The sequence below is a fragment of the Neofelis nebulosa genome, chromosome 4, assembly GCF_028018385.1.
Source record: "Neofelis nebulosa isolate mNeoNeb1 chromosome 4, mNeoNeb1.pri, whole genome shotgun sequence".
NCBI classification, from domain to species: Eukaryota; Metazoa; Chordata; class Mammalia; order Carnivora; family Felidae; genus Neofelis; species Neofelis nebulosa.
Window position 1 is genome coordinate 165,730,953 of NC_080785.1, and position 14,470 is coordinate 165,745,422.

The following is a 14,470-nucleotide window of genomic DNA, read 5'->3' on the forward strand; positions in this document are numbered from 1 at the left end:
GTGGCAGTGAAAGTCGTCTTAGACAACAACCCTCCTGTCCCGTGACCCCCTCACACCAGCCTCAAAGGTTTTCCAAGGTGCGTGCAGGCTAATTGATGTTTATTTTTTATTTTTTTTTTATTATTTTGTGTTATATTGCAGTACTGTAATCCTTTTTATATGAAGATTTGGGGCCTATGGAATGAATCATCTGAGTTTCCATGATTTCTTATGGGGAAATTTGCTTTGGTATACAAGCACTTTGGACTAAAGCACGTTCCTGGAACAAATTAATGCTCGCAAGCCAAGGTTGTACTGTAAATCCATTCAAGAGGCCACCACCAGAATTATTTTATATAATCAGAGATGAGCTTTAGAAAGATTTATTCTGGTACGGTGGATTGTACATAAACGGGAAGCAAGGACGCCAGTTAGGTGCCTGTTCGGATGGTACAAGCAAGGGGTGGGGATAGAATTGCAGTGTGGCAGTGGAGAGAGCGCCAGGGAGGGGAGTGGGCAGAAGCGAGAGGTCCTCACAGCAGACCAAGTGAGTTATGAAATCGAGCGGGAGGGTTATGACCAGGTTTGGTTTTTTTATACTGGAGCGGGATAAAAGCAGAAACCATGTGAAGTGTTGATGCAATCAAGACACACACACTTGGTAAAAACCTTGTTTCAGTATAATGTGTGTACATACAGAGACGGTATCAGGCTGCCATATAAAGCCGTGTAAAGTGTACAATGTATCGGACAAAGGAAATGTATCGCATATATGTATGTATCAAAGGCCACCAGTACTAACCAGTGATTCTCAACCTATTTTGAGGTCACGGGTCCCTCCTAAAACCCTCTGTGATAGACGTTTGTGGGGTTTTGCCAGCCAGCATCCATTCCACATCCCTTGGCAATAACAAACACCCGATTCCCTTTGGAGGAACAACCTCTCTGCCATGGATTTAAATGCCACCTCTGTGCGCGCGCTGGAGAGAAAGGGCTTGGCGTATGCGGGGAGCAGTGAGGAGGCCAGAATGGCTTGGCGCAGGGTGAAGGGGCGGGAGGGAGACAAGGAGGAAAACCTGGAGGGCTTCCTAGACCCTAGCCGGGACTTAGGGGTTCATTCCAGGAGTGAGGACCCAGGACCCCACGATAGATTGACAGCCCCCCTCCTTCAGCTCTCAGACGTATGGCTTCCCACTGGACGCCTCCACTTGGACATCTCAAATGGCAGGTGGCATCTCAGACCAGCCGCTGGGCACCTAAAGGCATTGGCTCAATAAATGTTTGATGGAGGCATGAACTGGATAGCTGGGGAAAGCAGGAGGGGGGCAGGGACTAAGTGCCCTGCCATGCTGGACGCGTCCAGCACTTTCTGTTGGGAGTCTGAATCGTGAGCTGAACGTAAGCCTGAAAGCAAGAGAAGTCTGGGAACTCTCCTAGAAGTGCCCCTCCCATTCTGCTAAACTGTTCCGGCTGCCAAGACCCACTGGAGTTACACAGTTTCTTCTCTTCTCCTTTTGATCTTATGAGCATCTCAAAGCTTCCCAGCAAATTCTTCCTTTGCTTACATTTGCCAGAAGTGTCTTTGGGGTTTGCAACCGGTCTCCAAAACGACACACCTTCGGTACCCACGAATTTCGCAGTCAGGTTCGGAAGGGATTCTCAGACCTCCCGGAAGTCCTTCCGGGATGGAGAGCCCCGCGGTCAGAGGTGGCGCATGCGCTGTGCTGAGAGCGTAATCCACAGAGCAGCAAGCTCGGTGCAACCAGAAAGGCTCCGTCTTTATTGGAGCCGCCGGCGCCTTCCTGACCTGGTTCGGGGAGATGCCCGACCCCAGCTGATGCATACACAGCCTTTGAGTCCCCTCAGGTTTAGCTACTTAGGAGCTGAATGGCTTCCCAATCCTCTGCCGCCCCCCAGTGGTCACTGTGTGACACGGCCTCTTTCTTTTCCCCTGGGGACACACAGAGCTCGGATTTTTGCCTAGAATGGAGGCAGTTTTATTTACTAAATTGCAACAATGCATGCTAGGAAAGACCACAACAACAGACTGAATGAGCGAGCTTCCTTCTTGCCCTCCTCTGCCTCCCCACCCCCCTTCTCTTTCTCAAATATTCTCTGCTTATTTACATAGACGCAGTATCTCCCCCACGAGATAGTAATTACAACGGGAAAAGCAGTAACCTGGCAGGCGCCATCTAAACCAAGTGATCTCAATTATCATCACTAATGGTACAATTGACATCATGTGCCTCCTGATAGGGCGCTCTGAGATGGACACATCGCTCCTGCCAAAAAAATTAGCAACCTGAGTTTAATCATGAGGAAAACATGAATCAAACCCAAAATTAAGGGGCATTCTTCCAAATAACTGGGAGTACTCATTACCAGTGACATAGTCAAGAAAAAATAAGACCGAAGAACTGATCCAGACTGAAGGAGGCGAAGGAGAAATGACATCTAAATGGGATCCCGGACTGGATCCTGGGACGGGGAAAACAATTATCAGCGATGAACAATCGAAATTTGGATAAGGTGTGAATGTTAATGAACAGTATTGAATCAATGTCAATTTCCGAGTTTTGATCGTTGTACTGTGGCTGTGTAAGACGTTAATATCTGGGGAAGCTTGGTGAAGACTATACAAAATTCTTTGTGCTATTTTTGCCACTTTTTAAAGTCTGAATTTATCTTAATACTTGTTTAAAACTACAAGTAAAAAAAAAAATTCTTCCCAATTCCATACTATATTTAGCTGTTGCCGAATATAGGAGCAAGGGAAGCTGATGCACCCAGCTGGAGTCGGCTCCCATCAGCACCGCCCCCCCATCAGCATCAGCCCCCATCAGCATCAGCCCCCATCAGCATCAGCCACACTGGGTGTCCTGCTGTCAGGAACCCCACCTGTGGACTGAGGGAGGCCAGGCAAGGGTGCAGGGTGGAGGAGGCAACCCAGGACGACTTCCCTTGCCCTCACCTGACTCTGAGCAAATTGAGGGTGGGAACTGCAGCTGATTAATCATTAGGTCCTTGGTCTCAGCGTGGGGCTGGGCACAAGAGCAAATATTTCACACGCCGGCTTCCTGCCCGTGACGTGCATGGAAGATGAAAGGAAGATGGAAGATGAAAACCTAATCACAGCTGTGAAAACCCTTTCAACGGAACCCGAACTACAGAGGCCATTTACAACTTGGCTGCGGAGAAGGCAAGTGCACCGTTCTCAGGGCACAGCCAGGGCTCAGGGGGTCCTCAGACCTGTCTCCTGGTAAACCAAGGAGGAAGCAGGCAGCCGAGAAGCCAAACTTGAGGGCAAACCATTTGGATCCTTCCATTTCCCACTCCTGACCCTTGTATTAAACGCCTCCAAACTCGTTGCTGTGACCTACAGGATCGTGACATCTAAGTGGGATCCCGGACTGGATCTGCCCTGGCCACACTGAACTCCTCACTGCCCCTCCAGCTCCCCAAGCTGGCTCCTGCTTCAGGACCATTGCACCCACTGTCCTCTCCAGAATGCTTCTCCTACAGATCTTTTTATTAAGTGTCACCTCTTCAGAGGGGACACTTTCCTGACCAGCCTATCTTAAGTATTCCCTTTTTCTGCCACTCTGACACAATATGCTGGCTTATCTTCTTCGTAGCACTAGTCGCCATCTCCTGTTACTTTGTTCACCTGTTTTAAGTCTCCCACAAAAGAATGCAAAGCTCCATGAAGCCAGGGTCTGTCTTTTCCATCCTGGGCCCCAACACGTGGAGCAGTGCCCGATGCATAGTAGTGTGGTGGGTATATACTGCTGTATAACACCTGTCTCCCAGACTTAATGGCTTCTAATAGCAGCCATCATTTAACGGACCTCTCGTGGTTTCTGTAAGGAACAGGAAGGCGAACTGGGAATTCTTCAGGGCTTTGCCACGTGGCTTGCGTGTTCTGGCTTCCTCACAGCATGGCGGCCTCAGGGCCGGTGCACTGTTTGCATGAAGACTGAAGGCTTGAAGAGCAACTGTTCCAGCAAAGCAGGTGAAAGTTGCATCCTGTGTCTCTGCTGTGACCTAGCTTCATAGAGTACGCGGTGTCATTTTCACTGTACCGAATTCGTCCACCGTTAACAAGTCCACCCCCATTCAAGGGAAAGGAACAGATACCTCACCTTTCAAGGGTCAAAGAGTTTGGGACCGTATTTCCCAACTAACACCAGGTAAGTTATAAACAAATATTTACTTAGTAAATAAATATCAACCAAGTTGATCTGTTAGAGGGGACCACATAAAGAAAGCGAAAAACAGGCCTCAGGGGCAAATGTTGGAGGCCACTGGCACTTTGAAGACAACTGTGAAGCCAGTGGAAATTTCATTGGCTCACCAGGCTGATAGGTTTAGCATCTCTCGATGTCCCTTGAAAAACCACCACTGCATTATATTTAGCAAGTGATGATGCGTTGCTGGGAGTTGCCCGAAGTGTGGGACGGATGTGGTGTATGAAATGACTTTAGGAGACATGGAGACATGGTTTTAAATGACACCGAATCAATGATTTATAGTTATCCCATTACCAGTTCTTTTTCAGTACTTCTCATCATGTCAAGGGGAGTTTCTGTTAGTGATAATATGCCTTTAATAACCCTCTGAGAAATCTCTCTCTACATCAAAGAAAAAGTAGGCCTGGGGCTCAGCAACCTTGGCAAACAATGGTGTCTACCCAGAATTTAAAACCCTTGTTTTGTCTTCATGTTTACTTTTACAGTTATTTCCTATTCGTGGCTTGGTGGTTTTCTATTTTGGGTGGTGATATACTCTATTTAATGTAAATTTAAACCCATAAAAAGGCAAGCAAGGTATTAAGTTCATAAAGGGTCACAGAGTCCAGATGTATGGCAAAGGCCAAGAAGACCTTTGAGCAAGGGCTCTAAAATATATAAAATGAAATATAATGAAATCCACAAACTAGAAATGAGAAAACCTAAGCCTACACGATCCTGGCGACCAGACACACCTGATGACCACCAGGGTCCTTTCCAGCATTGGTATTCTAGCCATTCCTAGAGCATTTCTAACCCAGGGTCTGTGGCCTGTGCTTATAGCCTGGCAGCAAAATCTAGGGTAGCAGAATCGAGGCATCTATTAAATAAAGTTGGGGAAATTCTTAACGGTATTAACCCTATGTCACCCCCAACAATGAATAAAAGTTCCTAAACGGGGCACCTGGGTGGCTCAGTCAGTTGAGTGTCTGACTTTTCGCCTCAAGTCATGATCTCACAGTTCGTGGGTTTGAGCCTTGAGCCCCAAGTTGCACTCTGTGCCATCAGTGTGGACCCTGCTTGGGATTCCCTCTCTCCCTCTCTCTCTGCCCCTACCCCGCTGGCACGTGTGCACACACTCTCAAAATAAATAAATAAAGATAAAAAGTAAATAAAAGTTCCTACACAGTGCCTCTCAAGGTCTAACATGCATCGGAAGCCCCTGGGTATCTTGTGAAAATGTGGATTGTGATCCAGGTCTGGTTTGGGGCCTGGGATTCTGTCTAAGAAGCTTCCGGGTGATGTTGATGTTGCCGATTTGGGGACCACACTGAAAACAATTAACGAGCTCTGGAAACAAATAGAGGGTGTTTCTGAGCATCTCTTCCTAGCTCTGCCGCTACTCAAGGTCGCGTTAGTTTGAAATCAGCCACGGTTGGAGTATTTGCACCAAGAAAATCCGCACTACAAACCAGGGTTCGTTTCATTTTATGTTTTATTAGTTGTCTTCTAGCCTTAAGAAAGTGATAGGAAAATATAAGTACAATTTACAATAAACTATAAACACACAGGGGCGCCTGGGTGGCTCAGTGGGTTGAGCGTCCGATTCTGGATCTCGGCTCAGGTCTCCGTCTCACGGTCCTTGAGTTCGAGCCCTGTGTTGGGCTCCGCGCTGGGTGTGGAAAAAAACCTCTACACACGCAGGCACACATATAAATACGTATGCAACACACCCCATACTGACTGACATACGCATTCTGCCCCAGAGAAGCTGTTGTTAAACATTTGCCACCCCCCAAGGTCGGTCGTACAGATACGTACAGGGCAGCCACGCGGACAAGCGGTTGGCAAACTTCTCCTGGAAAGACCCAAAAGCTCAATATTTTACGTTTTGTCGGCCAGTCTGTGTTAAAGGGAGTCAGCACTGCCGCTGCAGCTTGAAAGCAGCCGCAGACGTTGTGCAAAGGAACAAGTGGGACTATTTTCAAATCAAATGTTATTTGTGAGCACTGAAACTGAAGCTCCGTACAACTTTCCCGCGTCAGGAAATGGTATTCTTCGGATTCCCCCCGCCCCCCACCCCAGCAACTGCAACCGTTAAAACCATTCTTAACTCACCCACCGGATGCGGCCACAACTAATGGAAGCGGAGTGGAGCTGGGACTCAAACCAGGTTACGCACCCACGGAGACACGAAGGGATCGGCAGGTGCAAAGACCCTGAGGCTGGAAGGGGCGTGGCAGGCCCCGAGGCCTCAGAGACCCACGTGGCCACACGTCGCCGAGCGAGGCGCGCGGGGCGCTTCGTAAGCCTTAAGAGGAGACTTGGGATTTATTCCGAATTCGGCAGAAAGCCCTTTGGGAGCGTTTAGGGAAGACGGGCCCTTGATCGAATCCGCGTCTTGGAAAGAGTCGCCTGCGTGCTGCTGCGCGCGAACAGAGCCCGGAGCTCCCCGGGGGCGGAGGGCGGAGGCGGCGCGGCCACCCCGGGAGAGACGAGGCCGCGGTGGCCTCGCCTGGGGAAGCAGAGCCGGGGATGTGTTCGGAGAGACGCCGCGGGGGTGAGTCGAGAAGCGGCCCCCGCGCCCGCGGGGCTGTTCAGCGCGGCTCGCAGGCGGAGAAACGCGACGTCCCGCTCGGCGCGCTCCCGGACCGCGATGTCTGGCCGTCCGGCCCCCCGCCCGGAGCCCGCGTGCTTCGCGCCGCGCCCCCCAGTCCACACCCCTCCCTCCTCCCCCCCCCCCCCAACTGCCCCCTCCTCTGACCACACACCCCCCCCCCCACCGCCCCATGTGGCCCGAGGAAAACGTTGGTCCAAAGTACTGGACACTCAGAAGGCGAAATCGATGCCGCAGGGGACGGGGCGCCCCGCAGTCCCCCCGCCCCCGCCAAACACACACCCAGAGATTCACCTCTAGGGACTCCTCGGTCGCGGTTCCCTAGGCGGCTCACGCTCCCACCGCGAGAAACCCCCGGAAAACCAGCAAGAAGTCGGGGCGTCGAAACCGGGCTCCCCGCGCACCCGTCTCACAGAACGTTTGTCGCCGCGTCGCTGGCGACGCGCGCGAGGCTCGCGCCGCACGCGCCCCGCCCTGCCCACGCCCCCTTGGTCGGCGGGAAAAGGAGGCGGGGGGGGGGGGCAGTTAGTGCGCAGGCGCGTGCTCGGAGCGTGGCTGGGCTCGGACCGCCAGCCGGAGCACGACTCCGCGCCGGGCTCAGCGCGCAGGCGCGGGCTGCCGGCCTCGCTTAGAGTCAGCTTGAGAAGTGCGCACGCGCGCAAGTTTCTGGCAGAAAGCAGGCGAGCCCGGGCCGGCGCGGGGCCTTGTGGGAGGGCTTAAGGAAGTAAAATGGCGGACCTGGCGAACGAAGGTAGGGGAGGCGCCGTCGGGGGCCAGCTGGCGGCCAGGGAACGGGCGGCGGGAGGCCCAGGGGCCACAAGCCCGAGGGGTGAGCACCCCGGAGTGTGGGGGACCTGTGTGCTCCGGGATAGCGGCCCAGCGGGCCCCACAGCCGCCCCCCATTGCGTCCCCTCAGGCTGGGCTCACCGGCCCGGCCCATCACTCCCGGCAGACTCGGCCCTGCCACCGTCCGGCCAGAGGCCTTGGGAGGCCGCGGGAGGCACGGCCCTGAGGCCCTTGTGCCTCCCGAGCCAGGTCGGGGCCTGGAGGGGGCGGGAGGCGCGGCCCTAGCGCCTTGGCCTCAGATGTAAATAGACCTCCGGGCCTGGTGGCCGTCCAGCGCGCCACGCTCCCTCCCGCACCCCCTCGTTCTCGGGGACCGGGCTTGCCCCTTTCCCTGGCCTGGCGCCGAGCAGGCCCACCCCCGAATCCTGTGGGGTTCTCGTCCTACGCGGGCCTGCCCCACGCCGAGGATGGAGGGCACCCGGTCTGTTCCCCCACCCCCCACCCTGGACTCGGTCCCCCAATTCCCGCCAGTTCCCCCACATCCTTAGTGGCGACCTGAGAGTCACGCCTCGTCTCCCTGCATTTGGGCCTGGCCGCAGGACATGGACCGCTGAAAGCCCTGGCTGCTTTTTGGCCCTTTTTTGCTGCACTGCCAGAGAGAGAGACAGAGACAGAGACAGTGTGAATTCCCTCCTCTCTGGAGCGCTGACATCCCACCCGAGCGTTTTTAACAAGGTTACCGTTCCAAATCCCCCGGAGAAGGCACTCCATAAGCTGATGTCGGCCTAAATCAATAGTGGTGTTGATACTCGCGGTGCCTTCAGGACTTCCGAGACCTGTTTTTAGCTCCCTCCGTTCCTCTAGGTGCACAGCTGTAGTTCAGGCGACCTATCTACCTGCCTGATCCTGATTCCCCCGCACCGTGCTCCCTGCTCCTGGAGGGTGTCCTGAGGTTTCCACAGTGAACCGTAAGAAGGCAGGAAAGAAGTCACTGCCCGCCCTGGCGGAGCGTTGGGGATGATTCCAACGCCCCGTTCAAAGTCTTGAACCCTGTTGTAATACTCGTCACAAAAGATCCACGAAGTAGGGACCGTTAGGCGGTTAAGCTACTTGTCCAGGGCAGGTCACGCTGCTCGTGAGGAGCGGAGATGTGAATCAGGTGGTCTGGCTTCAGCGCCCATGCCCCCCCCCCCCCCCCCCCCCGATACAGACACCCACACCCCCTGCCGTTTTGTGCTGTGTCTCTTTTGTGAGACAGAGGAGCCACGGAGGCTTGACGCATCCCGGTTCCCGAGATCTGGTTAAAGGCAGAAGAGGGTGTGGGTAAATGGGAGTCAATACGACGTAGTTTATGCATTTACCTATATGGCCCGTTCGGTTTCTTGGGCTTGTTCCTCTGAAAAATAATACCGTTAGCTATTTAGCTGGCAAGATGGGCTCCTTCAGGAATAACAGAGAATTGCAATTTAAGACAAGCAAGCGATGGCAGAACCATAGGCCAGTCTCCCAACAAAGGACAGGAACATTATTTCAGGAAGTAGGGGACAGTTGGGAGAAGTTGTTTCGAATCGCAAGTCTGTTGGAAAAAGAGCAGGATGATGACAGTTTCTCATTGGCTGAGTTGCAGGGGCAGCGGATTTCTTACAGAAGATCCAACGTACCTCTTCTGTCAAGGCATGTACTTGATCATTGTTTCCTGTGGATGTTTCTTCTCTTGGAGGCTGGAGTTGACAAGTCGCCCTTTCATGTCTGTTCTCCTCTGGCCTCCTTTTCTAGCCCGCAGGTCCACTTTAGTGAGGTTTTTCCTGTTGTTAATTTTCACAAACTCAAGACTCACATATCCACCGTCGTAGTCGACATGTGCGTTTAAATGTCTAAAGGGCGCATTGAACAAAATCCCTGTCTTTCCCCCCGACACCTGCCCATCCCACGGTCTTCCTCCCATGTGCAGTAAGTGGCAAGTCCATTCTTGGAATTGCTTAGGCCCAAAACCTTGAAGTCACCCGTGACTCCTCTCTTTGTCTCACATGCCACAGCAAATCCTGTCACTTGTACCTTGATGTGTTTCCAGAAGGTGCCCGCTTCTCCCCACCAACGCTGGTTTCCACCCTTACCCATCTGACAACTCAACCCAGCAGCCAGAGTGGCCCCCTGATACCTCCCTGTCCTCCTGTCCCCCCACACTCTCCCTGACTTGTTCTGCGTGGACCACTCTGGCTTCCTCACTGTCCCTTGAAGGGACCATACGCTCCCTCCGTGATGCCATTGCTTCCCCTGCCTGAAGCAGTCTTCCCCCAGATATCCCTGTGGCTCACTCCTTCGTGCTTTCATTCAGACGTTCCTTTATTATGGGGAACTTCGCCTACCTGTTTGCAATTGGATCCACGTTCCCTATTCCCTTTATCCTGTTTCATTCCACTCCACAGACTCACCATCATCTGAAATGCTGAATTTACTTGTGTGTCTGCCTACTCCTCCTCTAGAATATAGGCTCCACGAGGACAAGGATTTCTTTCTGTCACGATCACTGATGGATTCCCTACATCTAGAACAGTGCCTGGTGCAACATAGGTATCCAAGAAATGTTTGTTGAATGAATCCATCAGTGAGGACCCTTACTGTGAGGTACACCGTTGAGCATAAAGGGGAAAGCATGGGATTCCTGTTTTCCAGGGATGCCATTTCCAGCATATGTGCTGACATATGAGCTACTGATTGCATAATTGGACAGTAAGTATAAAATAGAGGAATGGAATGTTTTGCACCTAAAGTTTTTGCCTAATAAATGCCACACACACTTGGTACTTTGCGTCTGACACCAGTTCTGGCATAGTTGTCCCCAGGATATCAAATCTTAGTGGCTTTTTGGCTTGTACAGCCTGCTAGAATGCTTAATTTATGATCTGCTGTGTAAAGCAGGGCTTTCTCGCCTATGCATTTCGAAGCTTTAGGGACTGCCTAAAGGATGCGTGCTTTTCCTCTTGCTGGTTTAATCTCCAGTCAGATGCTCTCTTAGCTTCCGTCTTTTCAAACTGGTATTCGAAGCTGGTCCTTCTTCACACCCTACCTTTCTGTCTCTCTTCGCTGGGCCATTGCCACCTCTGTGTGAGTCTGAGGCAGTGACTGTGCACCTGAACTGGGCGACACAATCACGGGGGGAGCTTTCCTAAAACAACAAAGGCTCAATCCCCACGCCCCACCCACTCCGATTCTGTGACACGTGGGGTGGGCCCTGAGCTTTTGTACAGTGAGAAAGCAACATGGGTGATTCAGATGGGCAGCCAGGGCTGAGAACCACTGGCTCGAGCAGGACAGGTTAGGTGTGCTGTGCTAGTGCACAAAGAAACGTTTCCAATTGTGTATCTAATACGGCATCTTGTTGGCCTTCGTTGCCATGGTGATCTCTTCAGGGATGGTGACAGCAACTCCCACAGCCCTTTCTTAGTACTCCAGTAGTCTGTGACTTTTAAAGTCCAGTTGGAATGCTTTTCTAGGAGAGAGGGAGAGAGAGAGTGTGTGTGTGTGTGTGTGTGTGTGTGTGTGTGTGTGTGTGTTTGTCCTTGTATCCAGGGATGTTCTGTTCTCCTTGGCATTTTGCTGTTGATATATCCTGAGCTCATTAATCGTCCTGTCCCTGGAGTTATTCTGCATCATAGATGGATGTCAAGATTTGAAGGCAGAATTTTGTCTCTGGTAAAGGTAAAGAATGGGCAGGGGTAAGTAAAGTGTATTTGAGCTATAGGATATCTCGCATTCCACATCCCGGTGTTAAAAGATACCAGATACGTAAGAATCCTCACTGGCCTGCGGACACGGGTGGTGGAAACCTGGGAGACGGTATGAAGCATTGTTGTTAACTTTGGTCCTGTTGACATTTTGAGCCCAATGGTTCTGATGTGAGGGCTATACTATGCACTGTAGGACGTTTAGCAGCACAGCACTGTCCTCGATTCTCCCCACTAGATGCCGGTAGCACACACCCTCCCCTGCACGCCTGTCCAGGGCTCATGATGACCAAAAGTGTTCTCAGACATGGCAGAACGTCCCAGGGCAGGGGGTGAGAAGAATCACCCTCAGTTGAAACCCACCGGTATAAAGTAATGGCAGGGCACAGGCTTCGCCTTACGGAGAATTGGGTTTCTGTTTTGACTCCGCTGTGTACTCACTGAGTGACTTTGAACAACCATCTTAACCCCGTTGAGCCTCCGTTTTCTCACCAGTACAGTGAGAATCATGATACTCGTGTCTATTTCATGGTTGCTCTGAGCACTGGATGAATTAATGCATATAAATTATTTAATGCCTATCTCCACACACAGTAATAAAGTCAGTAGAAGGTAGCTATTTTTGGTTTGGCTTAAATTCTCAGCAGAGGGGCGCCTGGGTGGCGCAGTCGGTTAAGCGTCCGACTTCAGCCAGGTCACGATCTCGCGGTCCGTGAGTTCGAGCCCCGCGTCAGGCTCTGGGCTGATGGCTCGGAGCCTGGAGCCTGTTTCCGATTCTGTGTCTCCCTCTCTCTCTCTGCCCCTCCCCCGTTCATGCTCTGTCTCTCTCTGTCCCAAAAATAAATAAATAAACGTTGAAAAAAAAAAAATTCTCAGCAGAAAGAGAGCAAGAAGTGAGTGTAAATACTGCGAGTGAATCCAGCCCACTGAGTGAGATGGCCCCCGGGGTGAGCTGTGAGGGGAGGCCAGCTGGAGCTGGGCTGTCAGCCCTCCTGGGTTCGGCCTTGCCTTCCGTCCGATCGTGCGGCCCAGGTTTCTCAGCCTCGGTAGACACTTGTGAGCAGGTGATTCTTTGTTGTGGTGCTGCGCCTTGTAGGATGTTGGTCAGCTTCTCTGATCTCCTCTCTCCCTCTCCTCCCTCCCCCAGACATGACAACCAGGAGTGTCTCCAGACATTGCCCAGTGTTCCCTGGAGAGGCAGAGTTGCCCTCAGTTGAGGAGCTCAGATCTAGCCTGACCAAATGTCACTCTAGAGATTTTCAAGGGCGGTTTGGCTTTTCTCAGTTTTCACCTTACTTGTTGACATAAAGCCTGACCCTTGAGAGAATGAGATGCCAGTGAATTTTTATGGTGGATCCAGAACTCCACAAATGGTTAGAATTCTCAATTCGCTCAATTCTTGCCGTCCCCTTCCCCTGCCCTAAACTTAACTTTTAGGGTAAGTGAAGTGGTATGCGCCCTCAGAGGCTGTGGAATCTTTATAGACTTTGAAGACAATTTAAGTTTGAGCTCCGTTGTATAGACAGAAAAGGTCGTAGTTCTGCAGAACTTTTGAACTCTGCGTGAACTGTGCATGGGATTGCCCAAGCAGTCCTCTTACCCTCGCAGGGTCGTTGGGCATCAGAGATAGTCAGGGCCTGGTGTGTGTTTATACTGTGGAGGAATTGGGGCGAGTGGAGGCAGTAGGAATGACGTGAGTCTAGAGCAGACAAGTTCAGAACGGCATTTGGAAGAGTGACGTGTGGCAGTGGCAAAGGGGGCATTTCAGGCGCCAGTTGAATTCCAGCCTTGTTAGTGAGTTCGCGCACAGGGAACAGGCCAGGGTGGAGTGGGAGATGAGGACCACTTGGGGAGCGATGGGATGCATTTGGGGGATCTGAGACGGGCCTTTGTCTGGTTGGGAGAACCCTGAGAAGGCAGGCAGCAGAGGTGGCCGTGGTAGCTCTCCATGGTACTTGGAAGCAGTCCGGAGGCAGGTGGGTTTGCATCATTATCTGTTCAGGATCTAGTGATGCTGGTGAAGGTGGCCGCAAGCAGCAGGAGTTCTTTTGTGCGGAGGGGGTTTGTTTTTGCCACCTATGCACCTTACCCTTCCAGGGACCCGTGGAGCCGTGTTCGGTATGACTTTGCACTACTTGGTAGGGCAGCAAATAGCATAGGGCCTTAGAAAAGCCCGCCACATGTCCACACTTTGCTTTATCCTTGGCAGTTTCGGCATTCGGGGTGCTATTGCCTAGTACATGCCCTGAATCTTAACCCTGAGGGCACTTCACACTTGTTTAAGGAACCTGTTGAGGGCAATAAAAACTGACGCCTGGGCCGCCCCATCAGCGATGGTTGCAGGAGTCCTGGGTGTCCGTAGTTTTACAAAGCTCCACGGATGTTTTATGATACGAAGCCAGACTCAAAAACCACAGGCAGAAGTGGCAAACTTGCTTCAGGGGCAAGCAGACATGTTTAATTTGGCCCATTTAAAGGTTTTTGTTTGTTTGTTTTTAATTAGGGACCAACGCTTAAGAATTCAGCGATTTCAGGGGGGAAAATGATCCCGGTTTCTGGTTTCTCTTGTAAAGCAGGAACCAGCCTCTTCCAGTGGTCCTGCACAGTAATGAGTGGCCAGGACTGAGGAGCAGCTGCCGCCCTTAAGATAGATTGTGTGCCCTCGGGGACACCGCAGTCCCCACCGAGTAGCCTGGGACTGGCCCACCTCCTCCTTTTCCGGTGCCTGCCTGACCTCGGTTGGCATTTGGGTTTCAGCCCTATTGTACCACGTCTCAGACGCAGCGGTCTCTGCACGTTAGCATGGAACCTCAGCATAAAGCTTTGGGCGGGTCTGTAATGAATTCAGGATTCACTGTCCTCAGAATGCTGGGACTCGGAGAACAGCATATGGCAGCAATTCTCCAAGATGGTCCAGAGGCCTCTTGGAGTCCCTAAGACCTTTTCAAGGGGACTGCAAGTTCAGAACGATTTTCATCACAATACAGGGACATTGTTTGCCCTTTCCATTCCCATCCTCTTGTGAACGGACAGTGGCGGACAGTGGCGGTTTATCCAAAGGTTACAATAGCGTTACAGCAACAGATGGACTGTAGAAGCAGGTAGGAGGCTGGCTGTCTTCTCTTAAGCCA

At 52.0% G+C, this 14,470-nt stretch overlaps 1 protein-coding gene and 1 long non-coding RNA gene across 7 annotated transcripts in view; one reads left to right on the plus strand and one right to left on the minus strand.

The window, feature by feature from the left end:
* Positions 1-5,688: 5,688 nt before the first annotated feature.
* Positions 5,689-6,593, minus strand: LOC131510774 (uncharacterized). The gene is made up of 2 exons (XR_009261180.1): positions 6,330-6,593; positions 5,689-5,883 (listed from the first exon to the last, which is right to left on the minus strand). It is a non-coding gene; the product is annotated as an uncharacterized LOC131510774 (long non-coding RNA).
* Positions 6,594-6,650: 57 nt separating this feature from the next.
* RANBP3 (RAN binding protein 3) overlaps positions 6,651-14,470 on the plus strand; it is a 56,731-nt gene continuing 48,911 nt past the window's right edge. For 2 of the 6 annotated variants that reach the window (XM_058728302.1, XM_058728304.1), the window contains exon 1: positions 6,654-6,771. In XM_058728302.1, the coding sequence (XP_058584285.1) occupies positions 6,747-6,771 (25 nt within the window). In that variant the 5' untranslated portion in view covers positions 6,654-6,746. Of the gene's footprint in view, positions 6,772-7,458; positions 7,580-14,470 lie in introns of those variants that run through there. The other 4 variants (XM_058728305.1, XM_058728309.1, XM_058728303.1 and 1 more) reach the window with 4 other exon arrangements.